The 27,500-nt window shown below is 35.2% G+C and overlaps 1 protein-coding gene across 4 annotated transcripts in view; it reads left to right on the top strand.

Moving 5' to 3' along the window:
- The first annotated feature begins 475 nt into the window (after positions 1 to 475).
- The window catches only part of G2E3 (G2/M-phase specific E3 ubiquitin protein ligase), a 32,280-nt gene continuing 5,255 nt past the window's right edge, over positions 476 to 27,500 (top strand). The window contains exons 1-15 of one of the 4 annotated variants that reach the window (XM_039351917.1): positions 518 to 534; positions 4,001 to 4,111; positions 12,824 to 12,924; positions 14,122 to 14,193; positions 14,487 to 14,542; positions 16,362 to 16,459; positions 18,181 to 18,282; positions 19,747 to 19,871; positions 20,110 to 20,272; positions 21,883 to 21,989; positions 22,143 to 22,259; positions 23,348 to 23,475; positions 23,566 to 23,695; positions 24,720 to 24,851; positions 25,881 to 26,191. In XM_039351917.1, the coding sequence (XP_039207851.1) occupies positions 14,491 to 14,542; positions 16,362 to 16,459; positions 18,181 to 18,282; positions 19,747 to 19,871; positions 20,110 to 20,272; positions 21,883 to 21,989; positions 22,143 to 22,259; positions 23,348 to 23,475; positions 23,566 to 23,695; positions 24,720 to 24,851; positions 25,881 to 26,191 (1,465 nt within the window). In that variant the 5' untranslated portion in view covers positions 518 to 534; positions 4,001 to 4,111; positions 12,824 to 12,924; positions 14,122 to 14,193; positions 14,487 to 14,490. Of the gene's footprint in view, positions 535 to 653; positions 933 to 4,000; positions 4,112 to 12,823; positions 12,925 to 14,121; positions 14,194 to 14,486; positions 14,543 to 16,361; positions 16,460 to 18,180; positions 18,283 to 19,746; positions 19,872 to 20,109; positions 20,273 to 21,022; positions 21,078 to 21,882; positions 21,990 to 22,142; positions 22,260 to 23,347; positions 23,476 to 23,565; positions 23,696 to 24,719; positions 24,852 to 25,880; positions 26,192 to 27,500 lie in introns of those variants that run through there. The other 3 variants (XM_039351915.1, XM_039351916.1, XM_039351919.1) reach the window with 3 other exon arrangements.

The following is a 27,500-nucleotide window of genomic DNA, read 5'->3' as shown; positions in this document are numbered from 1 at the left end:
TTCCAATAAACATGGGCTGGTTCCATACAAGGAGGCTATTCCTAAGTAAACGTGTTGAGGGTTGCTTATTCAAGAATCCCGGATCAATGAAAATTTGAATCACGGATGGTTTTGCCAACTTCACAATAATGCAAACCATTCCTTTGTGCAAGCAATGCTCAAACTCCGGCAGGAGCAACTGGTTTTCCAGCTGACAAATTCACATTGCTGAAAAATTCCACCCCCTCCCCGAAAACTTAATGGGGAGAGATGAAAAATACGCCCAGCCTCTTCACGTCCCCTATGTGGTTATCTAATAGCAGCCAAAAGTCCAATAAAAAATTTCCACACCTCCAGCCCCTCCCTCCGATCTAAGAATTCTATTCAGACCAGCGCAGTAGAAAATCGGCTCAATGGATGTAGCCTCTTATAACGGAGAAAAGGGGCGGGGCTCTTTTCGCTCGTGCCTCTTTTTGTGACGCAACCGGATGTCGGAGTTTGAATAGTGCGGCGGTTATTTTCGAGTGGAACGTGGGCGTCTTACGCATCTTGGAGGTGAGGCTTCTAGATCGGCCTGTTCGCTGGGAGAAGGACTTGCGACGGGCGGCTCGGGCGATGGAGTACTAGGGCAGGGAGGGGGGGGTGTTTTTCTGCGTAGGGTTTTTTTTTTTTTTTTGTACGGCCCCCGGCTTTGGTGGAGGCGCTGTGCGCGACTCTTTTGCGCTTTTCATGGTTATGTTAAATTAGGGAGCTGCTCTGTATGGAATCATAACTCCGTCAAACTCGGCGTGATATATTCCCGGAAAGGTGAATACTAGGATAAAACAACAGTACAAAATGAGAAATGGAGAAGAAAGGGCTGCAGTTTGTTGAGACTCAGTCGGCTTAGAAGAATTCCCGGACCGAGGCTTTACTATTTTGTTGCAGCGAAGCCAAAGACTGAGGTTTTATGAGTAAGTGAGATTCACCCCACCCCCTTTGCCTCTTTGGACAGTTGTATACCCGCGAGTTCGTGTTGGTGCGTTCATATCGATCCTACTCCCAAGTAAATTGGGTGACAATTGCAGAAATAGGGTGTATTTCTTTCCATTCTTACTTTAAGGACGACATAAGTTAATTTATCTGTGAAAAGATATGCACGAGGGCAAGGCTTTAAAGGTTATATGCAGATTAATAATTTTGTAGACTTTGTTAAGGTAATTGTTCGTAATTTCCACTTAATTTCTCTTTTGCGACGGTGTTTCTCTGCTTTGTTTTTTTAACAAACCTATTTAAAACTCTCTTAGCAAATTATCTGCATTACTGGGAAGTATTGTTACAATTTTGTTATAATACCCTAAGATTATCTGGTAGGCTTGGACTGGGTTCCAGTTTTGGAGTGAGGTGTTTATTTTAGTTTTTAACTGGTTTAATGGTTGAATTATATGAATGTTTAGCTTGTGTTTTAATTGTTTATTGGGCCAAAGTCATGTGCAAGTGAGGGGGACAGCTATGCAAATAAATACCTTGAAAGAGTCACTAAAATCCAAAACAATTGACAGCTTTGAACATTAAGTTAGATCAGTGGTTCTTAACCTGGGCAATATTGCCCCCCAGGGGGCGATTTTGTTTTTCAGGGGGGGTGATGGAAAGACAAGGGTCTACATGGGAGCAAAGGAACAAAAAGGGGGCGATATGGGGGCGATGGAGCGAGAAGTTTTGGAAACACTTTTGAGACTTTTTTGTACAGTGAATCGCTGTATATCTATCAGATCGCTCGCTATTTAATGGATTGAATTGTGTTTTCAAATGTTCCTCCAACTAGCTTCAGTACAGAATGCTGTACATACGTGAATACGCATCGCTTATCTTCATGCATGTTGCGCAGCAGCCTCTACCCATTCAGTGGCGCGCCATTGGCCAGAATGGGCAGTGATGGGGGGGAGCGCTTCTTTTGAAACATCGCATGCTGAGTGGCTGTCCCTTGTGACATCAGCTGTAATGTCAACATAACTGTTGAAACTAAGTTTATCGACGTCCACGTGTGTTTTTCTAGTGTTCCAGTGCAGTCAAAAATTTAATTTGCAGGTGATTTAAGAATGTGATTAACAAAAATGGTTCCAGACATCAAGAAATTGGCATCAGCTCACCAAGCACAAGGCAGCCATTGATGTTTTTTGTTAATTATTTGTTAATAATTGAGTTTTTATCGTTGTATTTGCTTGCAATGGATTTCACATTCCAGTTTGAGTTTTCGGCTTTTTTGAATTTTTGTTGTGCTCTGTAAAACATTTTGTGTGTCTCTTTCTATTGTACTTTTTTAGCGTGGCACTCCAGTTCGATATATTTTCTTTGTGTCTTTTTAATCCTTTTTAATCCTTTTTACAGTGTGCGTGACTATATATATTTTCCTCGAATCTTAATTTAGTTTCAGAGTTTTCGTCTTGAAATTCTTAGTTCCTGCATTGCGGTTTGTTCTTATGCCCTTTTTATATTTCTTTTTGCGTCTTAAATTTCACTTGTAATTCAGTCACTAAATGTTACTGTTTTTCTTTTCAGGCATTTCACTTTCTTGCAATTGAATTTTGTTTTCAGTGGTCATTACATTTAAGTGTCTTGAATAAATAAGATAATAATGAAATACATGCATCACGAAGTTTTGGGAATAAAGTGACCGGTGGCACCAAAATTTTTCACACAGTTGAGATATGGGAAAAAGACTGGAAATAAATTATTTGCATCGATATGTCCTGATGACAATTTTAAAGAAAACAAAAATAGCATTTGCATAAATTGAAAAATTATTTCCTATGTTGTGATTGAGAGGTTATGTTGGGGGAGGGGGGGCAATGCTTCCTCATTGGTTCAAGGGGGCAATTCGTTCAAAAAGGTTAAGAACCACAGAGTTAGATAATAGGTGAGAATGAAGAAGCTGAAATTAAAGCCAGCTAGCAATGCTTTTGGTCAATACAAAAACTGGACTGGAAGTAGTGATTCAAGTATTTGGATCTGAGCAAAGCAAAGAGGTTGGCATCCAGCATGAATAACTTTCTATCTGTTGGCTGGTCCTTAAGCAAATTGTGGACTCCTATAGTAGTGTATGTAGACTCAGGGAAATTGATACTCCTTGATACCTTTAATCTCTAGGTAACTAAAGGGAGAGAGGAGGTTCACTTACTTCAATTTTGAGTATCAGCTGTTGTCCCCTATAATACTGAGCCAGTTAAATTAAACATTCATGCCTAAATATTGCTTTGATCTTAAAGGCTGCTCATAAACTGAAGTTAATAAAAAAAACAGCTGTAACAGTACTGCTGGATTATGTGTGTCTTCTCTAACTTAAAATATCAGAAACAGTTGCCGGTTGTGTCGTAGGAATTTGTGCTATTGCTTTTATATATTGATGCCTGTGAGGGGGGAATGCCCCTATTCTCTTTGCAGCTCCCAGTACTGCCTATCCTATCTACTTGCTTATTATTTTCCTAATATCTTTCCTCTCTCAACACAGCTTTTGCTAATATTCAAATACAGCATATCTTAGCTTGTCCTCCCCCCAGATCTTTCCAATACTTTCTCTGCTTCCCGATAGCCATGGTGTCCTTTCCTTATAGCAACCAGGGTCTTGATTTCTCCCACCACTTCCGCACAGAGCAAAACAGTCCCTTTTTGTTTTATGCATGGAGCAAAACTCCATTGTTTTGTTCCATGCATGGACCAAAATAGCTAAATGTTTGGTTCAGGCATAGAAGCTTGAAAACCTGTTCCATGGTTAGGACAATTTCCTACACTAAGTATATAACATGTACCTAGTTTAAATATTAAAAACTATAAACTATTTTACCTGAAGCACTGTTGATCTTTTCATGCATTTGTCTGTTAACATCTGTTAAATGTACTTGTCAAAGACATGGTCTTCTGTTAGGAAAATGATGAATAGTTAACCTACAGTAACTTATCATTGGAAACTTACATTAAATATTAAAGTTATTATAAAAAAAGTCATTTCACATTTCTTACCCCTAATCCTTTCCCTTTTCTTTAGAGAAAGGGCAGAGTAGTTGCAGGTTGCCATTTTAGGAGGAATGACAAATGGATTGACTCCTGTGGTTCTGAGAGCTGATAGTGTTGACTATGTGATGGTTCTGTCAAAAAGGTATTCAACTTGTGAACTTCTGAGCATCTAATCTTACTGTGTAGGAAACGGGTTGCTTTTTAATAGGTTGTCTGATCTAGCTGGGCTGCTCCAGTATTTTGCATATTTGATTTCTACCCAGGTATTAAATGCAAATGGACCCTGCCACAAGTAAAAATACAATCCTATGCAGAAAAAAAGCCATTCTGGGAAAAGATTAATCTTCTCATACCATTCTTTGTACATAGAAAGGAGATGACATTTCAATCATTTCATAACATTTTTCAATCTCAAGAATATAAATATTACTATAAAGCAACAGAAAGTTTTGTCTAATATAACTCTCTGTTCCTACAGTGGTCAGCACTATTTATCTAAGGGTAACACATATGCAGAGCATAAACACACTATACTCTGCTGTTTATGTTCCTCAGCACATTGCTTAGTTTTCATCATAGAAATAATATGTCATCCCCATGATTTTGAATTTTTATAGTTGATGGATAGCATTACTACTTGGTCTAACACATGGTGTAGTAGTAATTCTATTTTATCAGGAATGGAGAAAAATTGTTTTCTGTATATTATGAATAACCATAGGTATTAACTTGTTGTGCCTACTTTTTCTACACTATAGTAAGATAGTAATTACTCTTTGTGGTCAATTAAAGGTATAATTATTTTCTGGAAATTGCTCCAGGTTTTTTCATTTTGATTGCTTTTGTCAGAAAAAAAGGGCAACAGCTTTCTTTTTTTCAGCTCTACAACAGCTATTTTGGATATACAGTTGTCAGTGCATAGTATGCCAGATATAGGTTTTGCCCCATAAAATTACACAGAATATTAATCTAGTTTTTAGTTCTCCTAAAAAGTCTTTAAGATTGAGTTTGTGTTTTTTTATAGCAATCATATGCAGGGATGTTGAAAATATGGTGTATGGTATCTATTATACCATCAAAACTATGTGCTTAACACTGAAGACTCCCATCAGCCTGAGACTGGATTTACATGTGATAATTAAGACAACTTGGTTTTAATTCAATATTTAGCTGAACATAACTACTGTGATCTGCAGATCATGGTTTGTGATTTACCCTTCCCATCTATTCACCAAAACTTGTTTAAACAAATTTTATGTTTAAATAGAAGATAATATGCAGTATGTAGCTCAGGGTTGAACTGTGGAGTCATTGGTGCTCTCTGAGCTTGGTTATTTGCTTGGCAACATTTCATTATCCATTTTTCTTTTTTTTTTTTAAATAATATTTTATTAGTTTTCCGGTTTTACATTTAAGTATTTGGAAAGCAATGTGGTGATTGGGTTGATCAATAAATCAATAACAAGACTTCCGGTTCCGGATTACGGCACTCCTAGTCTCATGAAGAGACTCGTCAGCTAGCCTCCCTCCGGTAGACCTTTATGCAGGTCTAAAGTTGCCCTGGAGGGTGCGACTTCTGTCGAAGAGGCTTCGCTCGGCTGTGGAGAAGCGGCATCTCCTCCAGATGTCCGGGCCAACTCTGAGGGCCGACAGAGAAGATCGGCCAATAAAAGGGCCGATCACTTAGCTGCTAGAAACCGCAAGTCAAAGAACAGCTACGCTTGAAAACCCACCGTGGTGAATCTGGGTGAGATCTTTTTTGTTGTTGTTGTTCCTCTCTTTATGCCTTTTTGCTTTTTTTTTTTTTTGGCCTGTAAGAGCCCTGTTGGAATTATTTCCCTGGCTTGGAAAGGCTTCTACGTGTTTGGGAAGAAAGGCAAACAAAAGAATAGAACAAAGCTTTAAAGACTGTGTGTGTGTGTTTTGGGGTACTGGAAAACAATTTTTCCTAAGAATTCTACTATCCGTCTATGCTGTAGTGCCTTTTTTTGAGTATTTCTTCCTCCACCTTTTTCTGAAAAAAAGGGAAAAGGAAAAAAAATGATTTTTGAAAAAGATTTCTTAGCTCACTGAGGTTAAAAGCTATATTGTAATTGTTGTCTATTTGGAGAGGAGATGGTTTTGGCCTTTAAACTGTTCTTCAAGAGAAAGATAATTTGATGCAGCTGAACAATTTTTAAAATGGAGTTGCACTCACATTTAAATTGTAAATTTATTCTGGAAAAGATCTATGAGGCTAAAGAAGAAATATGTGCTACAGTGAAAGAGCTTACTACAGAATTAAAAGCCAGAATCTCTCCTTCAAACCTCAAAATTGACCTTCAGATTACACCTGATTTTTCTATAAAATAGATTACACAAGAAGAGGACTTAACTGAGAATAAAGAGAAATTGATTTTGCCTTATAAGCAATTCACCTATGGTGCTGAAGACCAGAAAAAGCAAAGACTAAGACTTGAAATGTTAAAGCAACGAGACTTTATGGTTAAGAGAATCAGAGGGCCAATGCAGAGGCCAAGCTGGTTCTCACTGATCCAAATGATACTACAAGCAATAAAGAGAGACTTATCAGCTGGAAGGGAAGCTCTACTATGGAAACCTACTTGGCATAAGAAGAAACCCGGAATAAGACTGGAAAAAAAAGTGAAAGTTAAAGTTTTATGTAATGGACTAAAGGCAACCTAGAACTATGGACTGATTTAAGGACTAAGATTATGAGTTAGATGTAAGAGAAACGGGCAATTAATGGAAGATATATAAAGTTTATCTATATGAAAATTACTATTTCTAACAAGATAATTTATTTGTTTGATGCTTAATGAATTGAAATAATTTAAGGTTTGATGCTATCTTGTCAGCTTAAAGAGATTGATTGATGGATTAGATAGGTCTAGGATAGATCAATATTTTAGCTTAAAAAGGAGATTTTTTAGGTAATGGATTAAAGGTAATCTAGAATTATGGGTTGATTTTAGGATTAAGACTGTGAGTTAAAAGTAAGAGAAAAAGGGGTGATTAATGGAATATATATTAAATTGATTAAGAGTGTGTTTTTTTCTTTTTTAGGATGACAGGGTTACTTGTAAGAAAATTATTATGTAATGTTCAGTTAATCTAATAAAATGATTTGTTTGTTTGATAACACGGATATTATTAGCTATGACAATTAATTGGATGTAATTTGAATTCTGTTTAATGGATCGAAATGACTTAAGGTCTGATTTTCTTCTGTCAGCTTAAAGAGATTGATTAATTGATGGACTAGATACGTATAGAATAGATTAATATTTTATTTTAATTAAGGGATATTAATGGAAGAATTAAATAAGATTTATGACAAAATCAAGGAACTGGAATATATTTGGAAAGGATACCAAATTGATAATGTTTGTACTTAAAGTTAATTTGATTATGGTAGTGTAAATTTCTAAAGCTTTAAAAACAGGTATAGGTTGAATAAATTTAAGCTAGAATTGGACTATTTTAAATAAATTATGTTACCTAAGGGAAAAAGAGGGAATACTAGATGTATTGATTAAATTATGTATATATGTTTTGTCTTTGGATGTTTCTTTACCCTAACACCACAGTGTATCTTAAGCACTTTGTTTTAAAAACCAAGAAACAAATTTCTTCCAAAAACAAAATCAATAACAAAATCTTTAGTACATATCTCAGGTTACATCATCAAATATTTCTTCTCTATTTCCCTTAACAATTGCTATATCACATTTAAGTTAATGAATTTCTAATTGTATCAAACTCAGTTAAAACTTCATTATCACATTTATCAATACATTTTTGCTTATACATATCCATATCCTGTTTTTAAGTTTTACCTAATTTTTAATTACAATACTTCAATTTAACCTTTAATATCCATAGTATTTAAGTTTCGGGTAACCCAAATATTCTTTGTCTCACTACATAAAAGTTATAATATCTAAAATACACATATTACTTGCTTAAATATATTCTTCTTATTTTAATTCACAAACATTTTCTATTTCTCATCCTAGTACATCACCACTTAATAATGGAGTATCCTTTGTTATCTCAAGTCCATCATCTATATTGTCTGGACTAAACAATAATTCAAAATTATTTCCTAATAGTTTTCATTTCCCTTGTAAGTCTAAGTTCTCAATATTACACCAATTATTCCCTTATTTTTATTATTTTCCAACAATTTTTAAATCTAATAATAAAATTTCTCCTCATCTTAAAATCTCCCTTTAGCCCATTAGTTAAGTCTTTAGGATCCTTTCTAATAAATCAAACGACTACATTTTTTAAATCTAACTCTAGCTTTCCTTTTATGCCAACCAGGCTTCCACCAATGCTTTTAGATCGTCAGATAGATCTCCCTTCATTTTTGTACATGTTACTTGAATTAAAGGAGACTATCTAGTTGTCAATTTTCTGGAGGGACTGGCCCATTTATAATCATTAAGTTGTCATCCTAGTGGCTCAGATCCCCATATTTGCTGTAGTATAGTTGTCTTCAATTTGATCTGGTCTTCTTCTTCCTCAGGTTTCTTCTGGTTTAGGTAGAAAGTTATGTCCAATTTTGTAGTTGTTATTTGATTGTCTTAAGTTTTCGGTAAGCTGTACTTGTTGATCTTCAAAGCCCTCCATCTTGATATTACTTTCTTCTGCTTCTGTTGTCTTTTGGGTTGTAGGTTCTTTAATTGAAGTCAGGGTTTCGCTTTGTAGATTTAAGTTGGCACGTTGATCTTTCAGTCTAAGTTTGATTATCTCGGTGACTTCAAAAAATTTTTCAAGTATAAGTTTGTAGTCAAGCAACATCTGTTGCTGGTCTTCCTCCATTTCTGACATAGTTATAGATGGTCATTTAGTGAAGGCTATTTATTAAACAAGAGTCAGTAAGTGTTCACCTCCACAGTTCCTAAAAACCAATTTCACTGTCCAGCTGCTCTTTCAATTTATAATCTCTCTTAGATAGTGTCAAGGTCAGATCTGGGTTGTGAGCAAGTCACTTGTCAAGAATAATAAAAATAATAGATTGCTGTACCAAGCTTCACCACCAGATGTCTCCAATAGCATTTAAAGTCTTTTCCAAATCCCAGGCTAAGTTTTTATCCAATTTAAATTCTTCTTTATTTTTCTTTTTTACAAGTAAATAAAATAGTAGGTCCCAGTAAGAGTCAGAACTTTTTGGGTTCCCAGATTTCCCTCCCCTCCCCCAAAAATGTAAATCCAATTATATTAAGTTATTCTTTTCAGTGCTTTGTTTTCCCAGGTAGTCAAATGCCGCCATTTTAGAGGGTGGGAGGGAGAAAGTTCCCATCCCTCTCTCCTTAGAAGGGGAAGAATTTCAAAAAGCTTTTAACAGGAGAGTTACTTGAGGTATAGAGAAAGTAGAGTCTCACTCAATTCCTCCACGTTGCTTTTGAAGTGCTTGTTTGTAATTTTGCCCTTGGCTGGTAGCGGCTTAGTGATGGGCCATGTTGATGGCCGGTTTTTTACCCATCAGCTAGAAGAGCTTCCCCAGATCAAATGGGAGGGCTGCCGCCCTTCCGCGATCACTCAGGGGTCTTCTTCACACTCGTCACCCCTCCAAGGCAACTTCTGACCTTTTTCAGGGTCCCCCGCCAGGAGAAAACCAGACAGCGGGGAGGGTGATCGTTCCAAATGTCTGCCTGCACCACAATTGCAAACCGGACACATCCATTTTTCTTGATAGCAGAAGTTCTATTACTGTTTTTAGTCACAGGTAAAACACTTTCTGAGAGCCAGATTAGAAAACAGAAGAACATGAGTTCTAGTTCTAGATTGAAGCCAGCTTGGTGACTTTGGGCCACTTGCTTTATATCAGCTGTAGGAAAGTGGCAATGGCAAACCACTTCTAAAAGAACCTTGCCAAGAAAACATCAGGAACTTGTCCAGGCAGTCCCTAAGAACTGGACACAATTGAACAGAAAAATAGTGCCTCAAAGCCAGAACTCTGAATCCAAATTATTAATTGTTAGGAAATATCCAGTCTAAGTGGGATTTAATTCTGAATGAACAAATTGAGCATCAGGATGAAATATTTTGGTACTTTCTAAGTTCAAAAATTAGGTATTTTCTAACTTGCAGAATATAATACTGTATATTCCAGATAATTTGTTCTTGGACACTGCTGTTCATCTCCCCAAAGCTTTTTGCTGAAAGATAAAAAGTTAACATTAGCCTGTCAGAAGCTACAATGTGAACTTAAAACCCTTTCTTATTTAAATGCAAAGCACATACTGTGAACTGAGATGGCATTTGTGAAAGCTGCTGTTGCTCCTTAATGAAATGGAAAACATGCATCTAAAACTCTGCCGCATCTTGTTTTGTATGTTACAAATTTTTAAAACTAACATGGAAATGTTTTATTCGTGGCATTGTAAACTTAGTTTTTAAAGCTGTTTATGTTCACTATCTTAGAGTGTCTTTTTGATTTTTATGATTATAATGTACAGTTTTATTTTCTTGATACTGTTACAACTGCAATGAACAGATGTTGAACTGCTTTATTTGATGCTTTAATAATATTTCATTTAGAATGTTGTTATTAAAGCATGAATTGAGAAGATAGGTGTCAAATAATAAAAGCTATTTAATATACAAAATAAAAAAAAAGAAATCCACCTTTCAAAAATTGCTTTATTTATTTATTAAATCTGGAAAAATTCATTTTTCGTAGCCAAATTCAAGCTGCCATTCACCTGGGTTTAAAGAATTTAATGGAAGTAAAATACTATCTTAACTTCATTTTATAAATTAATTTGATGCCATTATTTCCTGATGATTATTTAATCGAAAAGTATGTCAGCTGCAATTATTTGTTTCATTTGCAAAATTTTAAGTTCCCCCCCCCCCGAAAATGAAATTTGTTTAGTCACATTGTAACACAAATGTGGTTAATCTTTGTAGAACATTTTTTTCCATGTAAAATCCATCGATTGAGGTCAGGTAAATTGAACTTGCATTATATGTGCAAAAGGTTCCAGAGAGATGCTTTGTAAAGCACATTAGCAACAACTTGCTTTGTAAGCCTTCTTGTTAATCTGTAATCTGTAACTATGAACAGCTTTTGAAACAAGCACATGAGGCTTGCAAAGAATATGTCACTTCCAAATTTTTGCTCATATTAAAAAGCTATTTTGCCTGTCTCTATTATTAGAACCCTAATACAGAAATCATTTACCAGTGGGTAGTTCAGTTTTCTACATCTCTACACATAGAAATGTGGAAGATCATCGTGTAACGTATTTTACAAATTTCTTCTTTGAGAGAGGTGGTTAAAGTTAATTAAAACTGTAATTTCTACACTTCATGATATCCCCTAATGAGTTAAAATTCTACATTCCTTAATTATCTGTCCAGGAAATTCTATCTGTACAGATGATATCATTGTTCATTGGAACTTGTAGACCCTGAATACCAGAGGACCTCATTGGGAAAGGAATCTCTATTTAGAGCAGTGGTTCTCAACCTTTTTAATGCCGCGACCGCCAACCGGTCGTAAGTTGAGGACTACTCAACCGGTCGTAAGTTGAGGACTACTCAACTGGTGCAGCACCGTTTGCAGAATGGGACTTTTGGCGGGCTCAGCAGGGCAGAGACAGCCTGGACGATTCCTATTGGCTTTTGAAAGCCAATAGAATTAGACTCCATTCAAGAGAGTCTATTCTATTGGCTTTCGAAAGCCAATAGAATAAAAGGGAGTAGCACAGCTAAGGAAAAGGGGGGACTGCATTGTTTGGCGACCCCCGTGAAATGGTCGTTCGACCCCAAATGGGGTCCCGACCCACAGGTTGAGAACCACTGATTTAGAGGCATCAGGAGAAGTGAGGTTACTTGTAATTTGAAATCATCCAGCAAAGAAGAAATAGTTAAATACTTGAATTGCCCAGACATGTATTATTTAATGTTCTATTTATTTGTTATTGGAATGAATTTCTTTTTTTTCTAATCTGAAGCTGACCAAGCACATTTCACTGGAGAATTCTTAGTTCTTCAGAAAGGGTTATCCAAACCTTTTTCCCACCAATAAAATAATGAAATATATTTAATGTAATAAATACATCAAGTTGGTCTTATACATATAAGAGCAGCTGCAGTTTGATGAAATGAAGCCAGCAAATGTATTTGTTTATATTTCAATTTATATGACTGCCCATCTCAAATATGTGGCTCTGGGCGATTGATTGAATATATTCCATCAAGTTGTTGTTGACTCTTAGCGACCATATAGATAGATTTTCTCCATGAATTGTCAATTGTATTCCATCCATGTCATTTTTTTAGTAAAAATATAAGAATAGTTTGCCATTGCCTACTCTCACCGTATGAATTAACGCCGTTGCCATTGCTGCTAAAGTGATAATATGAATCCACCATCTTCCTATTTTGTGATTGCTTAGCACAGGTGCCTGTTTGCTTTTGCTGGATAGTTGGAATGACCACCATGGGTCATCCTGCTGAGAATATATATATTTTGGAATACATTTCCAATGTTTTTCACAGATTTTTTCCAGGAACACCCATCACCCTGAGGCAACATAATAGGACTTGTGAGGACCAGGCAGCTAACAGCAGTTAAAAACATCATTGAACAATTTTAATTATGTATGGACTTCTAAAATTTCCAACCAGCTTGGTAACTGCTAAGAATTATATGAATTGATGCCCAAACATCTGAAGAATTTGGAAGGCTAACATAGAATCAGATTGTTTTGAGTATTATTTTTGATTCATAGCGGAACTAACATTTCACTTTGTAATATTTTTACTAACAATAAAGAATATTAATGCTTTTCAGATAAAATAACTGTCATTGTGTTTTTTCTAATCTTTATAGAATGCAGATGGAGCAAGATTGGTGATCAGACGCAATCAAGGCAGAGAACACAAGACCCCTATCATTTACACAAGCTTCTAGAAAAAACAGCTTTAAGTTCTGTGAGTACTTTGAAAATGATATTCAGTTATTGTTGCTTTGAAGATTTGTCTTGGAGATCATATCCCCTCATGAACAAAGAAGGGTGGGTGGGTGGGTGTGCGCGCGCGCGCGCGCATACTTTTAAAATTTGTTCCTCCTTGCTCATTCATTAACTTATTGTATAGACCTACTAATTAACTTTACAAAACCTATTTTCTTTGAAAGACTTACAAACTAAATACAAATTGCACGATCATCAATAGTGCATTAGTACTGTATTCAAAATAATCTTGGGGAAACCAATGGTTTATTACTTTTCTCAAACATTAAATTCTTCTAAAGTTTTTTTTTACTATTGGAATACTGGTAACAGGCCACTTATTTTGAAAGTGTGGGGGAGATGTAATTTTTTTTCTTATTCTGTCTTAGTATTTCTAGAAAACGTGCTCTGGGAATTGGGGGATAAAATCTCAAATGTGGGACTAGAAATAATTTAAAATGCAAGAAGAATACAGATTCCATCTGATTTACAGTTTTCACCGAGATAAGAATCTTTCATTTGTTCCATGTACAAATATTGAAATTGTTGCATGAATATCATATTTCTCAACCAACAGAAGTTGTTTTATTTTCTCACGTTAAAGTATTTGAGTTGGTAAAAAAAATATTACTGCAAATTCATTTATTTTATTTTCAGTTGACAAGAATAAATTGTTTTGCCTCCACTTGTTAGAGTTGTCTTTAAATCTCTATCTCCAAACACATAGCATAAAGGTAGCATAAGTTAACATCTCTAGGAGAAAAATGCCAAGCAGAATAGTATTGATTTAACATTATAATTTTACAAATTTTCCTTTGTTCACTTAATTATTTTCCAGTTCTTTTGAGTCTTTTTAAAAATGTAGTTTGGATTTGACACTTAGCATTATATTCCAAAAGGCTTTGCTACTCTGTCTTATATAATGGTATTGACTTATGAGATTCCTGACTTGAGTACTTGGATGACAACTGTAATGCCTCAGAGCAACACCTTTGTGACCTAATTGTACCAGAGTAGTAGCCTTTATGATCTATTGTCTCATCTGCCTCCTTGCTTGTTCATTTGATATAAAACATTTAACTCCCCTCTACTCCCCTCCCCTACCCCTCCTTCCCTTTCTTGTTTGCTCTGTCTTTTTCTTCTTTTGCTCCTCATCATCTTTCTTATCTGGATGAAGACTGAATGCAGGACTGTCCACAAATTTGCAGAGACAAAAGAACAGCAAAGAATACCTTATTTTTTTTCCCAGGTAATTTTGTGTAGTTAAAAAGAGACTGTATTTGCATTTTTGACTTTTGGTTTATGCTAAATTATACTGTTGCTATAAATCGTTAATTATAGTTAGAAATAATGAAAAAGTTCTACAAATTGCTGATAAAAAAACAAAGCTGCATTTCAAGTTGCAATTGAATATATATAAAATGAGCAGTTCTTTATTTTTCTTATATCGTTTGTTTTTCATTGAAACTCTAGAGGATTAGATAATTCACAGACAAAAGTTTAATATCATATAGAAACTGATTTTTCTCTTGTATGACTTAGTTGAATGGAGAACTCTAGAATGAGTAAGAACATTATTGGATGCCTCCAGAATCTATGTAAGTGTTTCTCACTATTTATGTTTGATTTAATTAATGTAGCTTCTAGCTTGGTGCCTTCAATTAGTGGGTCTGCAATAGCCATTCTGGTTGGGATTTGTGGAAATTGTATGGTTCCCAGATTGCAGAACACTAAACTATTTCTGGCCTTTCCTGTACTTAGTAACCTTGGTGACAAAAGAACTGATACTAATTTAAACATGTGCTTTGGGGTGTTTTTACAATCAAGCCCGGTAGTAATTATTACTAATCATCATTGCATTTTTAATGACTATACAAACACTATAATGTTAATGTTTTGAATTCTAATTAGATTAATAAAGTTTAATGCTAAGTTCTCCAGATCAATAACTATGTCTTGTACTTGTTCAAAGATATGGTCATGGTAGTTCTCCAAACTGGCCTTTCTTGAGAAAGCTATTAAGACGGTGGTAGACTTAGCGTTCTCAAGGTTTCTCAAGGAAATAAATTATTTAGATGTGTTTCAGTTGGGTTTCAGGTCAGGTTACAGCAGTAGGATAGCATTAGTCATTTTTATGGCAAGTTCATGATGGTATGTTGTATATGCCCTAGCCCTCCTTGGTTTCTTTAGTGGCTTTCAGTACTGTAGATATGACATTCTACTAGACCAGCTGGGAGAATTGGGAGGGGATACGCAGACATAGTTTTTGTGGTTGTTTTCCTTTCTCTTAGCTGAATTTCAGTCTGTGTTATGGAGGGGGAGGTTGACAACTAGCCCTAGGCCCCCTACCTACTCCTATTTACATCTTTATGAAGCCATTGTATAGGATAAAGCATCAGAATGTTGATGATACTCAGTTATGGATTCCTGCCCAAGTGATGTTTGAAAAGTCTAGATGGGGAAGAAGAGGTTTTGTCTCAATTCTAGCAAGACTAAATCACAGTGGGTTCAAGAGCTCCCTTCAGCTGGACATCTTCTATTGTTTGTATGGAATAGAATGCCCACAGACAGTTGATGTACAGCCTGAGAATCCTGCTGGAGCCACAGATCTCTTTGAGGTAGCTGTGCCCAGGAGGCTCCTTGCACAAAACAATTTTGTACACTAGTTACATCCATTTCTAGATCTGGAGGCACTGTTCACAGTCATTGATGCCTTAGCCATTTCCTGATAGATTATTGCAATCCACTCTGTATGGGCTGTTCTTGAATTCATTGGGTAGCGGTGGAGAACATCCACATAACACCACTGCTACATGAGCTGCACTGGCTTCTGGTAAGTTTCTAAGTTTAGTTCAACTTGCTGGTTGTCACTTGATATAGAACCAAGTATTTGAGAGACTATCCATCTCCAGTGGTTTCAGCCCATCGTGGCAGATCTGTATGGTGGGCATGTTCCACATATCTTCTGTGAAACAGTGTTATGGGAAACATGCCTTCCTGAAGGCTTTTCTATTAGCCAATGAACCAAGTTGCTTCTAGAGCCTGATGTGTGTATCTTGTTATACTGTCAGAAAATTACAGAGAATCTGTGAGGAGTCTCAACTATTTTAAATAGACTGGTGTTTATTCTATTTTTTATTTCATTATTTATATTTTGTTGGCTACCTGGTGTTAGTTGGTTAAGATATAAATTTGCAGCCATAAATAAATTTGCTAAATAAATAACTTTCCAAGTGACCTTGTTTATATATGAATGCATTCAGAAGTAATTTCTGGGATTGTAATTACTATAATTTACTAGTCTTAATAGTTCAGAGAAATTTATAAAATATACAAAACTACTACTGTTACCTTGTTATATGCCCAATAACCAGTAGAACTTCATAGTGCCCACACAACATTCTTTTTATCTTTTAGCCTGTGAATTCTGTCAACGGACTGATGACTGTCCTGAAAAATATGGGGAAAAAAGGACCTATGAGGACTATAATCTCACTGTTCATTATTACTGTGTGGTAAGTACTTCTTGCTACATCCGGAGAACTTTGGGAGTCTGTTGAAAAGTTAGATAATCTACAGGCTGCTCTTATGGTATCTGTGTTATAATATATGTCTATTTAACAAACTCAAATAAATAGATTTTATTATAGAGCTCAATTTCCTTACAAATTACTAACTAAAAGGAGTACAGGTAGGTGCATAAACCTAGCTGATATAAGATTCTGTTGTTCCTTGTTTCAATCTAGGAAATTCAAGAGAAATGTGAATCTTGAAATACTTTACTTTATGCATAATCTTTCTAACAATGGAGAATTGTTTTTAATGTCATTAAAAACATGGAACATCTGCCACTTCTATTGAGAAATGTCACCCTTCACAATAGGCACTGCTGTCCTCTCTGAATTCAGTTTAAGGTTATTATTCACATTCAGCCAGTTACTGGCCCTAAACTAGTATTAGGCAATCCACATTGTTACCTGAATACATGTTATTCCTGGCTGAAGACACATCCTTAGACAAGAAAAGGTGTCTTAAAGAAGCAAGGGGGTGACACAGAAAGCTGAGCCTCAACAGCAAAGGATGATGTCAGCATGGGAACAAAGGGGTACAACCCCATTGCAGGAATAATGCCAAAGCTCCATGTGTAGATGTGTCATGTGAAAGTCAAAAATTCTGAATTCATTGAGATTGAGAGTCAGAAGCATGCAAAGATTCTCAGCAATATATATTATGCTGCAGCAGAAAAAAAATTTCTTATTCTTAGCATGAAAAATTGCCAAAAATCTTTTGTTTGTTTATATGCCGCCCATCTCCCTAATGCGGTGACTGGGCAGCTTACAGAACATAAAAAAAATAGAAAGCAAAAAATTAAAAGTATGCAGATCAAAAATTTAAAATTATGCAACTAGAAAGTGGCAAAAGATCTGGATATCATTTTGTACAATAAGGTTGCAATGCTAGCTTTACAATTGATAGTGAACCTTTTTGAAAACAATGGGAGTTGTCAGCAAATCATGTCTGTATTTCCTCAGAAGCAGGTGTTGCCTTAACTGAATTATGGCAACTATCTGAATTTGTTTTTGTGCTTTATATTTCTTAGTTGGCTGGAAAGTGTGGACCAAATGCAAAAAGGTATACTGGTAGTCCTTGCTTACTGACCACTCAGTAACCATTTGAATAATGGTGTTAAAGAAGGATATTTACAAGCAATCCTCAAAGGTACAGTTCTCACAGTGTCCCCATGGTCACATGATCATGGTTCAGGTAGTTGGCATCTAGTGCACATTTACAACAGTCACAGCATCCCATGGTCACATAATTGCTATTTGTGACCTTCACAGTCCATTTCTGACAAGCAAAGTAAATGGGAAAGCCAAGCAGAAGTTGCAATCATGTGACATTGCACTGAATTACTTATGGCAATTTGTTAACAACCACAGCCAAAACTGATATATTCACATGACTTTTCAGTTTACAGCTGATGCTTAGTGATTGTTGTGGCTCCCAATTGCAGTCAGTAAGTAAGGACTACCTGTGCTGAATAAATGGCAACACCTATTGCCATATTGTGAAGACAAATATATTGCAAACATGATTCAATAATTTGCTGAAAATCGCACATAATTATAATGCAGCTAAACCTCAGTAATGATTAAATTACATGCTTTTTTATAGTGAAAAGTTAATGCAGACATGTCTGGAATGTCACTTGATTTAATTCATCATTAAATTATAGTTAATGTCAAGTGGGATTTGGCAGAGAGGTGAAGATGAAGAAGGCTTTTATGGTTTTTTACCTGAAGATATCCAAAAAGAAATTAATCGAGCTGCAAGACTGGTAAGAGATTTTGAATAATGAATCTGTTCCAAGGAGTTATAAATATTCATAAATTTAAATATATCCTAAACTTACATTAGCAGTAACAGATGTAATTAAGCTATTTTGGTTGAAAAAGAAAAAAGTAAGATTTTGTTCTCAACTATGCAATTGGAACTGTGTTACTTTTAAACCAGCTGAATTAATCAGGTCTTTGCCTTAGATACATCCAAAGCAGATTTATAGTTTCTTGCAAAATGAACTTTTCCTACAAAGGTTCAGAACAGCCTTTCTTTACTGTGTTTCCGTGAAGCCTTAGGGATTTTATGAGAGTGTGTGATTAATTATTATTTTTTATTTAAATGTTTCACGCCGCACAATGCAATGGGAATGTTTAGTCCTGTGACTCCATTATCAACCTCTGCTTTGCTATTGTTATGAAGATGGTGAAATGTAGGTTAGAGGAGAATTTTATTTTGAAATGTTTATATTTTTTGTGATTTTCGTGTAGATGTTTTCTGAGCCCTGAAAATTATTTCAAGGGTTCCTCAAGGATAAAAAAATTGAGAAAGGCTGGTTTTGAATAAGATTTAAATGGAGGTCTATTGCTCTTTCTTCCTATGTGTATCCTTGCTGTAATACAAAGAGCTGCCATACTTTTGGGAACACATTTGAAGAGGGAGCAGCAAATTGAGATCAGATTAATTTCTGTCCTTTAGACTAGCAACCATTAAGTATTTAATTTAACTTCAGTATTGTGGCTAAGTTTCATAAATCTGTTGACTAAAATAGGTGTCTAGATCAGCAGCAACATAGTGTTCTGCACATTTACCAGGTCTACTTGTTCTGGGATTGCTTTCACCTACCTAACTACAAGTTACCAAGTTGTGATTCAATGGGTGTTTGTTTATCAGCTGGTTTGTTGCAAAGCCTGATATTGATTAGGTCTGAGAGGGAATATCAGACTTAAGGTTAATATAAAAGGGAAGATACTTTTTATTTTATGGGATCACATATTAGACAGTTATATTCCAGATTGGCTATGCAATAGAGTTTATAGGATTTTTATCTGTAGGTGATGAAATGAAAGGAAAAAACTGTATGGTTTATTTGAAAAAATTAATGCTTGCAATTTATAGGAGTTGATAATATTTTATTAAATAATTAAATAATTTATATTAAGATTAGAATGTATGCAGGTATGTTACATTTATGAATTTAATAATTTATTAAAAATTATCTGCACCAAATATTAACAAAAACATCTGGATGCAATTTGACTATCAGTGATGAATTATTTCATTATGAGACCAGTGTTTTTTTCTTGTGTAAGCTTTGATACAAAATAACTGTTTTTCTATAAATGGTAATTAAAAAAGACAAAAGTATAGCACTTAAAATATTTCAGTTCATTACAGATAGATGCATAAGTATTGTGGTGAAGTTAGTTCTTAGTTATAATTATTTAATATGGTATTTTTTTAGAAATGTACTGTCTGTAAGAAAAAAGGTGCTTCAATTGGTTGTATAACATCCAGATGCAAACAAAGCTACCACTTTCCTTGTGGAATAGAGAGAGGATGCCTTTTCCAATTCAGAGAAACTTTTCCGTAAGTTTATTTTGCTTCATTATTTCAAAACTATTTCAAAAGTACTGGAAATACTTGTTTTCTAAAATTGCAAGGTTCCACTTAATAATACCAGATTAATTTCAGTTAATATGAAAGCACATTGGTCCTTACAGCTATATCTGAGAACATCTTTTTCTAAAGTGCATGATTTACCTGAGTAATCATTCTGTTTTTTTTTAAGTGATGTGATTCTATGCAATTGTATCTCTGATTTAAGGTCATATTGTTGGAAACATAGACCCACTCAAAAACGTCTTGCTAATTGTAAAGGATCATCACAATGTACAATATGTTTGGAGTTGGTTGAACAAGCACCTGCATACAACATTTTGACAAGTCCATGCTGTAAAAATGCTTGGTTTCATAGGGAATGCTTGCAGGTATGTCTGGGTTGAGATAGCAGAAGTTCTTTTTCACTACTAAAAACAAAATCTGTAAATTGTTATTGTTAAAAAGTAGGTCTGTATTCAGAGTAGGTTGGAAGTGAAATGGAAATCAGTGTATGACATGGGAACTCTTATAAACTTGATCTATAAGGTTGCAATGAAAGGTAATGCCTCCACCTCCATAACTTTAGTTCATATGATGATAGCTTAATAAATGAAATAGGGAAATAATCTTTAAAATGAGCTCTTTTGTTACCTATATTTACTTATCCACATAATCACCACCATTCACTATATCCTTATGCCAAGGATGGACAAGCTTCTGAAAGCTGTCACAAAAGAACTCCATACTTTGTCTCTTCAACCAGGTCCTGGCAGTCCTTTTCATTTCTTCATTTGACTCAAACAGGTGCCCATAAAGGTATTCCTTCAGTTTGGGGAAAAGATGGAAGTCGCATGATGCCAAATCTGGACTGTATGGCCAATGCGGTAAGGTAGTAAGATCCAGCTTCACAATTGCCTCTTGGGTGGCTCATAAGCTACGAGGCCTACCATTGACATGGTGCAACAAAATTTTCTTCTTGTCCTTCCAAATTCTGCTTACATTTTTATTTCAAAAGTTTGAGTATTGCAGTGAAGTACTTTGAGTTCATAGTGGTGCCAAATGAAAAGTAATCTGTGTCCCAAAAAACTGTAGCCATGTATTTTCCTGCCAAACTGGGATTTTGAATTTTTTTTCTACAGGTGTATCTTTGTGATAATATTTCATGGACTAATGCTTTATTTCTGGATCATCAGGGTAAGTCCATGTTTCATTGGCTGTCATGATGCTATGAAAAAAATTCATCACTTTCCTTCTCTTAGCATGACAACAATTGCTGGCAAATTTCAACTCTTGAACATTGTCCATCATTTGCAACCCATCTTGCCCAACCTTCTGATACTATATTGAAATACATTGGTAATGTGATTCACATGTTCCTGCTAAGCTGAATAATAAGCTTGACAGTAGTGTCCCTTTGAATAATCTGCCAGTTGTCTTTAATCAATTCAACAGCATTTCTCATGTGCTGTCATAATTGTTCATTTCATTCTGATCACACAGATCTTCCCTGTTCACCATTTTTTTGACCTAACAGCACACAATGTCAATGCAGTCATTGCCATAAAAAAAACATATTCTACAATGAAAGTCCCAAGAGAGACTACTTCAGTCAAAAATTAAAGATGGAATGTTGCTTAAAGTTCACTGATGAATAGTTGCAGGCTTTCATTTCAAAGAATGAACAATATCAATGTAACCTTTTGTCACAGTGATCTTCTATCCACTGAAGTGAAAGGGCAGACGTTAAAGAACATCTTAGAGGTTTTAATGCATTAGTATTGTCATCTGTTGGTGACTGTGAAGGCATTACTTTTCATTCAACCCTTGTAGTTAGAATTTACAAAATTTAAAGGAAATAGAAAAAAAATGTCTCAAGATTTTATACCTCTATCATTTATTTGTTCTTACAGGTATTATGCCTTAATCTTTAAAGGCATTTAGTTTTTGTGTGAAGTAAATAACTTTTATTGATCATTCTTTATTTTTCTCTTGGATTCAGTGTCAAGCTCTCAGTGCAGGGGTATATTTCTTTAGATGTCCTGTATGTAATAATAAAGAAAAATTTCAGAACGAAATGTTAAGAATGGGCATCCATATTCCAGAAAAGTAAGTGATTTAAATTATTATATATTATCTTATTATATTGTATATTGTGTATTTATATTATATTTTATGCTGCATTTTGCTGTTGTTTCTTGTTTAACAAGAAAAGCTAAACTGCAGAATTAAAGTATTCTAATAAATGTTTGAATGATTCAGAGATGCCTCCTGGGAACTGGAAGAGAACGCCTATCAAGAACTTCTTCAACATTACCAACATTGTGATATTAAAAGATGTCTTTGCAAAAATGGGAGAGACTACAGTGAACCTGATAGGTAGTAATTTATGCTGTCTTTGTCACCATTCATGTATAATTTCTTTATAGTTTTTCAAATATAGCAAACACAAAATTGTAATTAAAAAAATCAAATAATTTATAATTGAGTAAGCCAAAGAAATCCTGGACCATTCACTGTAACTGCTGATAAGGATTTGTTTTCTATTTATATTGATACTATTACTAGTGGTGGTACTACTACTACTACTACTACTACTACTACTACTATTACTTAGACTTTTATTACTGTATAGGTAACTCAAGGGAGGGAACATATATAATACATATTCCTCCTTCTATTTTCCCCACAATAACAACCTTGTGAGGTGGGTTGGACTGAGAAAAAGTGACTGGCCCAAGGTCATCCAGCTGGCTTTTGTTCCTAAGAAGGAACGAGAATTCACAGTCTCCTGGTTTCTAGACCAGCATCTTAATCACTGCATCAAATTTATTCTATTTGGCAAAGTCATTGTTTATTTGAAATGTTGAATAATTCTATTTTTATTATAATAATAGTTATGAAAAAGTTATGTTTTAAAAGAAATATAAGTATATACCTTTCTGCAATCGTATAAAGATTAAAGATCTCATCTATATGCTACCCTTTGGAGTTAATGGGATGTCACTTCCCAGTGAAGCTTTATTGTTAGCAACTTTCTATCAAATGGTGAAAATTTGGCTTTGTTAGAAAGCTTTTAAGGATGACAGCATAGATTATCTGTGGGAATGAGTTGCTTAGATTAGATTCTAAAGGTCTTGTGACTGTTTGTTGCTGTAGCTTTTTCTGTGACAGTTCTTCTTATTTGTAATGTATGTCAGCCTGTTTCTTAGCAGTTATTCAATAACAGTGCATTGTAGAACAAAATGTAGTTGAACAGTTGTATTAAGTATCGATAAATTCGTTTCCTGATAGAAAGGCAACCTAGAATACTTTAAAATGCTATTAGTCTTTCACTCTTGCATTTTGTTCCATTCCAATAAATGTGTGGTCTAATTCCTTTTCAGAAAGAATGATATTGCCTATGTAGCTTTGTTGAATTAAAGTTATTGTTAGAATTTATAATACATTTTTACTTTTTTTTTTAGCAAATGGGAAATAAAACGCTGTCAGTGTTGTGGTTCTAGTGGAACTCATCTGGCATGTTCCTCACTAACAAGCTGGGAGCAAAACTGGGAATGCATGGATTGTGGGACCATCCTTGCCAAATCAAATGGTAAGAGCCTACTGCTCGTAAAACTTGAATTAACTGAAAGCTTTTAATAATTTATGAGGAAAAAACACATTTGATTACTTTGTTATACAGGAAGTGCTCAGAAATGGCGAAAGCGTTCTTTGAGTATTCCAGAAAAAGCAAATGGAGACAGTCTGATGGAAGATCCATCGCCCAAATGCCCTAGACAGTCTCCAGGATCCCACCTTGGCATCCATATCAGGCATGTGATTTCCATCTTCTCAACAAGCATGTGAAACTGTTTAGAGGGCCAGTTTGATGTAGTAATTAAGGTGCAGAACTAAGAACTAGGAGACCATGATGTTCTAGTCCTCTTCTAGGCATAGCAGCCAGCTGCATGACTTTGGGGTCTCAGCTCATTCTTGCCTCACAGGTTGGTGAATATGGGTAAAATAGATGGAATCGTGTGCATTATTACCTTAAAGTGTACAAAAAAAGAAATAAGATATAAGAACAATAATAAATTACCCATAGGCTGCACTTATGCTACCCAAAGTTGAACATGATATAAATAAGCTGAAATGTGCCACAGTGCGTTCAGGCTCATACACTGTCATTTTTTTTTTCATTTCCCTACATAACCGTAACAACTTGATGCTTTTATTTTCTTAATTTATACTGTTATTTCACTCATACTGACAATCTATAGTAAATATTTGAAACAAATCCTAAAAAAATGTTAACTTCAAACCCTATTTGAAGAAATTGCCAAGTAGAATAAATTAGCCACAGCTTTGAGTTGAACTTTAGGCTGTACTGCATCAAAAGCTTCCAAACATTTGTGCTCAAGTTATTTCTTGTGTGTCACTATTTTGCTAAATTATAACTAATCAAAATGTATGTTTTAAGGTAAACAAACAAGCATTTTATGGTGAATTCCATGCCTCTCTTAGAAATTGCTTAAAGCTTTTTTAACGATCAAAAAAGTTGCTGTCTTAGAAACTGATGTGTTCGTAGTGTGTCAGGAATCCACAAATGTTTATGTCATGTTAACAACCCTTTCTATGAAACCAGCATAATTATTTTAAGGTCATTTTTTAAAAATATAATCTTTGATGAATTATATAATATAGATAGAACTATTTGGATTATGAAGAATTGCATTCAAAGTAATTTTGGGATTAAATATGCTTGAATGTGTACTTTTTCCATTTTTTATTTGTAAAAAATATCTGTAACTTGGGTAAAAATTAAGTTATTCTTGGGGATGTTCTTTTTCCCTTCAGGTCCCCAAAGATGGTATGTTCCAATGGTTTTACTCAGTGTTCACAACTAGATCTTCCCTCTTCTAATAACAGATTTTTACCCCCATCTGCCTTCATCAGTCCTTCAGTAAGGAATTTGTCTCTAAGAAAAATGTAAGTTAATAAAGAGTTGCATTTAATGATTGAGTTTTTAAAAAACTAACTTTTCTATAGATCATACTACAAATTGCTTTGAATTCTTTTATCCCAAAAGATTCCTTCTAGTCATAGTTCAACCGAGTTAGTAAATAAAAATTTCTTCAATATTTTAAGAGACAGCATTCTCCAACCATATCTCAGAATTGGGCCGCAGAAAACTGAGTGGGTATATGGAAGCACTCATTGAATACCACCCTCTCCTGCAACACTTTCCCATTATTTTTGGTAGGACTGATCTGGCTCTACTACTAGTCTGCTTTTTAAAAATAGTTTGCCTTCTAATACTGAGAACTGTAAAGTAATAATAAATACAATTTTAGCTTTTAGGATCCTGCCCATTGTTTCAAAATTAGTGAATCTAAAGACTTATGCAGATAGACAGAATCTTCCATTATGAGACAGGATTATGATCCAATGATCTCAGATGTAAAAGGGGAGTATTTCACTCCCATAAATATTTGGAAGTGACTACACTATTCCAGGAAGATTATACTCCACTGCACATTTTCAAGAGGTATAAAGAGCTATACTTCTGTTGATAGAAATATTACCGTATATGCCGGCGTACAAGGCAACCCAGCGTATAAGACGACCCCCGTCTTTATCACCGAGCCGCATTCCTAGAACGTCGTCTTATACGCCGGAAACTACCAGTATTTCCGGCGTATAAGACGACCCCCGTCTTTGGCGCCAATTTCAGCGCTCACGGAAGTCGCCTTATACGCCGGCATATACGGTACTTAATCAGAATTCCATTCAAGACTTTCTGCTAGCTCAATAGAAATGTGATTTTTGATGCTTCTTTAATAAGTCTTTTCTCTAAACTGGTCTCAAATTAGGATGCAGAATAATCCTTTTGTTTCCCTATTTACAATTAGTCCATTATTATAACTATTGAAAAATTTTATACAAATTACTCCTCATACTTGCTTGCCATCAGAATTATTGCTGAAGTTCCTAAATAGATGCTTTGCTATCATATAGGCAACTTGGAATGCAGAAAACAGAAGTCTCCAATATTCTGAAGGAATTAAGATTACAGATTAATACCAAACCAACAAGACTGAATATCAACAGACAAAATATCTGGGGTAGTGCTCTAAAAGGATTTCAGAAGCGGAACTTCAATCCTGCTAACACTATTGAAGTAAAGTATATAAGCTGCAGGAATAAAATAGAGATGGGTCTCTGTTGCTCATCAAAGGAAGATTTTTTTCAATTACTGATGCTTCATCTTCAGAATTCATCATTATTTGAAGGGGGCTACTCAAAGAATTTGTCCTTTGATTCTCAAGGTAAGCTTGACATAAATATTTAGAATATACACCAGGAGAGGATGTAGCTTTGATTGCTAGCTATGTTTAGACATAAATAATGGTGGCAGAAGTAGGAGCCTTTATTCTAATATTAACTATTAGAATATCTTAAAATGGCTTCTTCAGATGTTTGGGCTAAGTACAAAACAAACAATATATATTGTAAGTTTTGTCTCAAGTTCAGGGTAAATAGTGTCCTGTTTCACAATGTTTTAATTACTCCCAATAGTCTGGAATTGGTGTGGCTCATTTTAAAAATTCTTTCAAACTGTGAAGACTTGATTAGTATATTATCTCACAATGCATCACTTCTTCCTTTCATTAACTGGAAAAAGCTGACCTAATGAATGGTGAAGAGTTCATATTGTATGTTGATAGACCTTTCTTCACCATTCATTAGGACAGCTTACTCCAGCCAGTAAAAATTAAAATGAAGTTTACTAGTACATTGTGAGATAATATGTAACCAAGTCAACAGGAGAAAGATTTTTTCCAGCCTTTCTACCCTTCAGAAATATTGCATTCACTAGTTTTCTATCCAGAAAGCTAGCAAATGTAATATTTCTGAATAGTTGAAAGAGGCTTTCTATACCATTCAGAACAATTGCAAGAAGAGCACAGGCATTCATAATGTTTCTGAAGGCGAGAAAGGTTGGAATGATCCTTTCTACTGTTCAAAAATGTGATGCTTGCTGGGTTTCTGGCTAGGAAGCTAGTGGACACAATGTTTCTGAATAGTAGGAAGGCTGGAAAGAAGTTCAATTTTTTTTTTCCCAATGGGAGGAGGGAAGAAATCCAGTGCTCAGCTGGAGGAAAGTTTGCTTCCCGAAGATCATTGTTTATCCAGCCCCCACAGGAGTTCCCCTCCTTGGACAGAGGGGAAGAGAAATCCTTCCACAGGTGGCAGCAGCCTGTAATCTTCCCTGCAGGCTTCCCCATTAACTTTCTGGGGAAGCCAGCAAAGAAGATTGCAAATGGTAATCAATTGTGCATGAACACAGGATGCTTGACAACCAGTCATAATTGTAAATAGGTTGCCAAGCACCCAAAATGCTATTACATGACGGGGGAGGGTGTGTGTGACAGTTTTAACTTCAAGGAGAGGTTGTAAAAAAAATTTTTGAGTGTCTTGTAACTTCAAACAGTCATTAAGCAACCAAGACAGCTGCATTTGTAATTCAGTTTCCTCTATCGACTTCAGCTTATGCTAAGTCAACATTTTTCCCTGGGTAGTTGCCAGGCTTTAAAACACATTTCTTATAATGGTTTTGGGGGATGCAGTAATAGA

Source organism: Crotalus tigris, unplaced genomic scaffold, assembly GCF_016545835.1.
Source record: "Crotalus tigris isolate CLP2741 ecotype Arizona unplaced genomic scaffold, ASM1654583v1 scf7180000018371.15429387391:27106975, whole genome shotgun sequence".
Classification (NCBI taxonomy): Eukaryota; Metazoa; Chordata; class Lepidosauria; order Squamata; family Viperidae; genus Crotalus; species Crotalus tigris.
The sequence above is the reverse complement of the archived record's forward strand: the minus strand, read 5'-3'. Positions and strand labels throughout refer to the sequence as shown.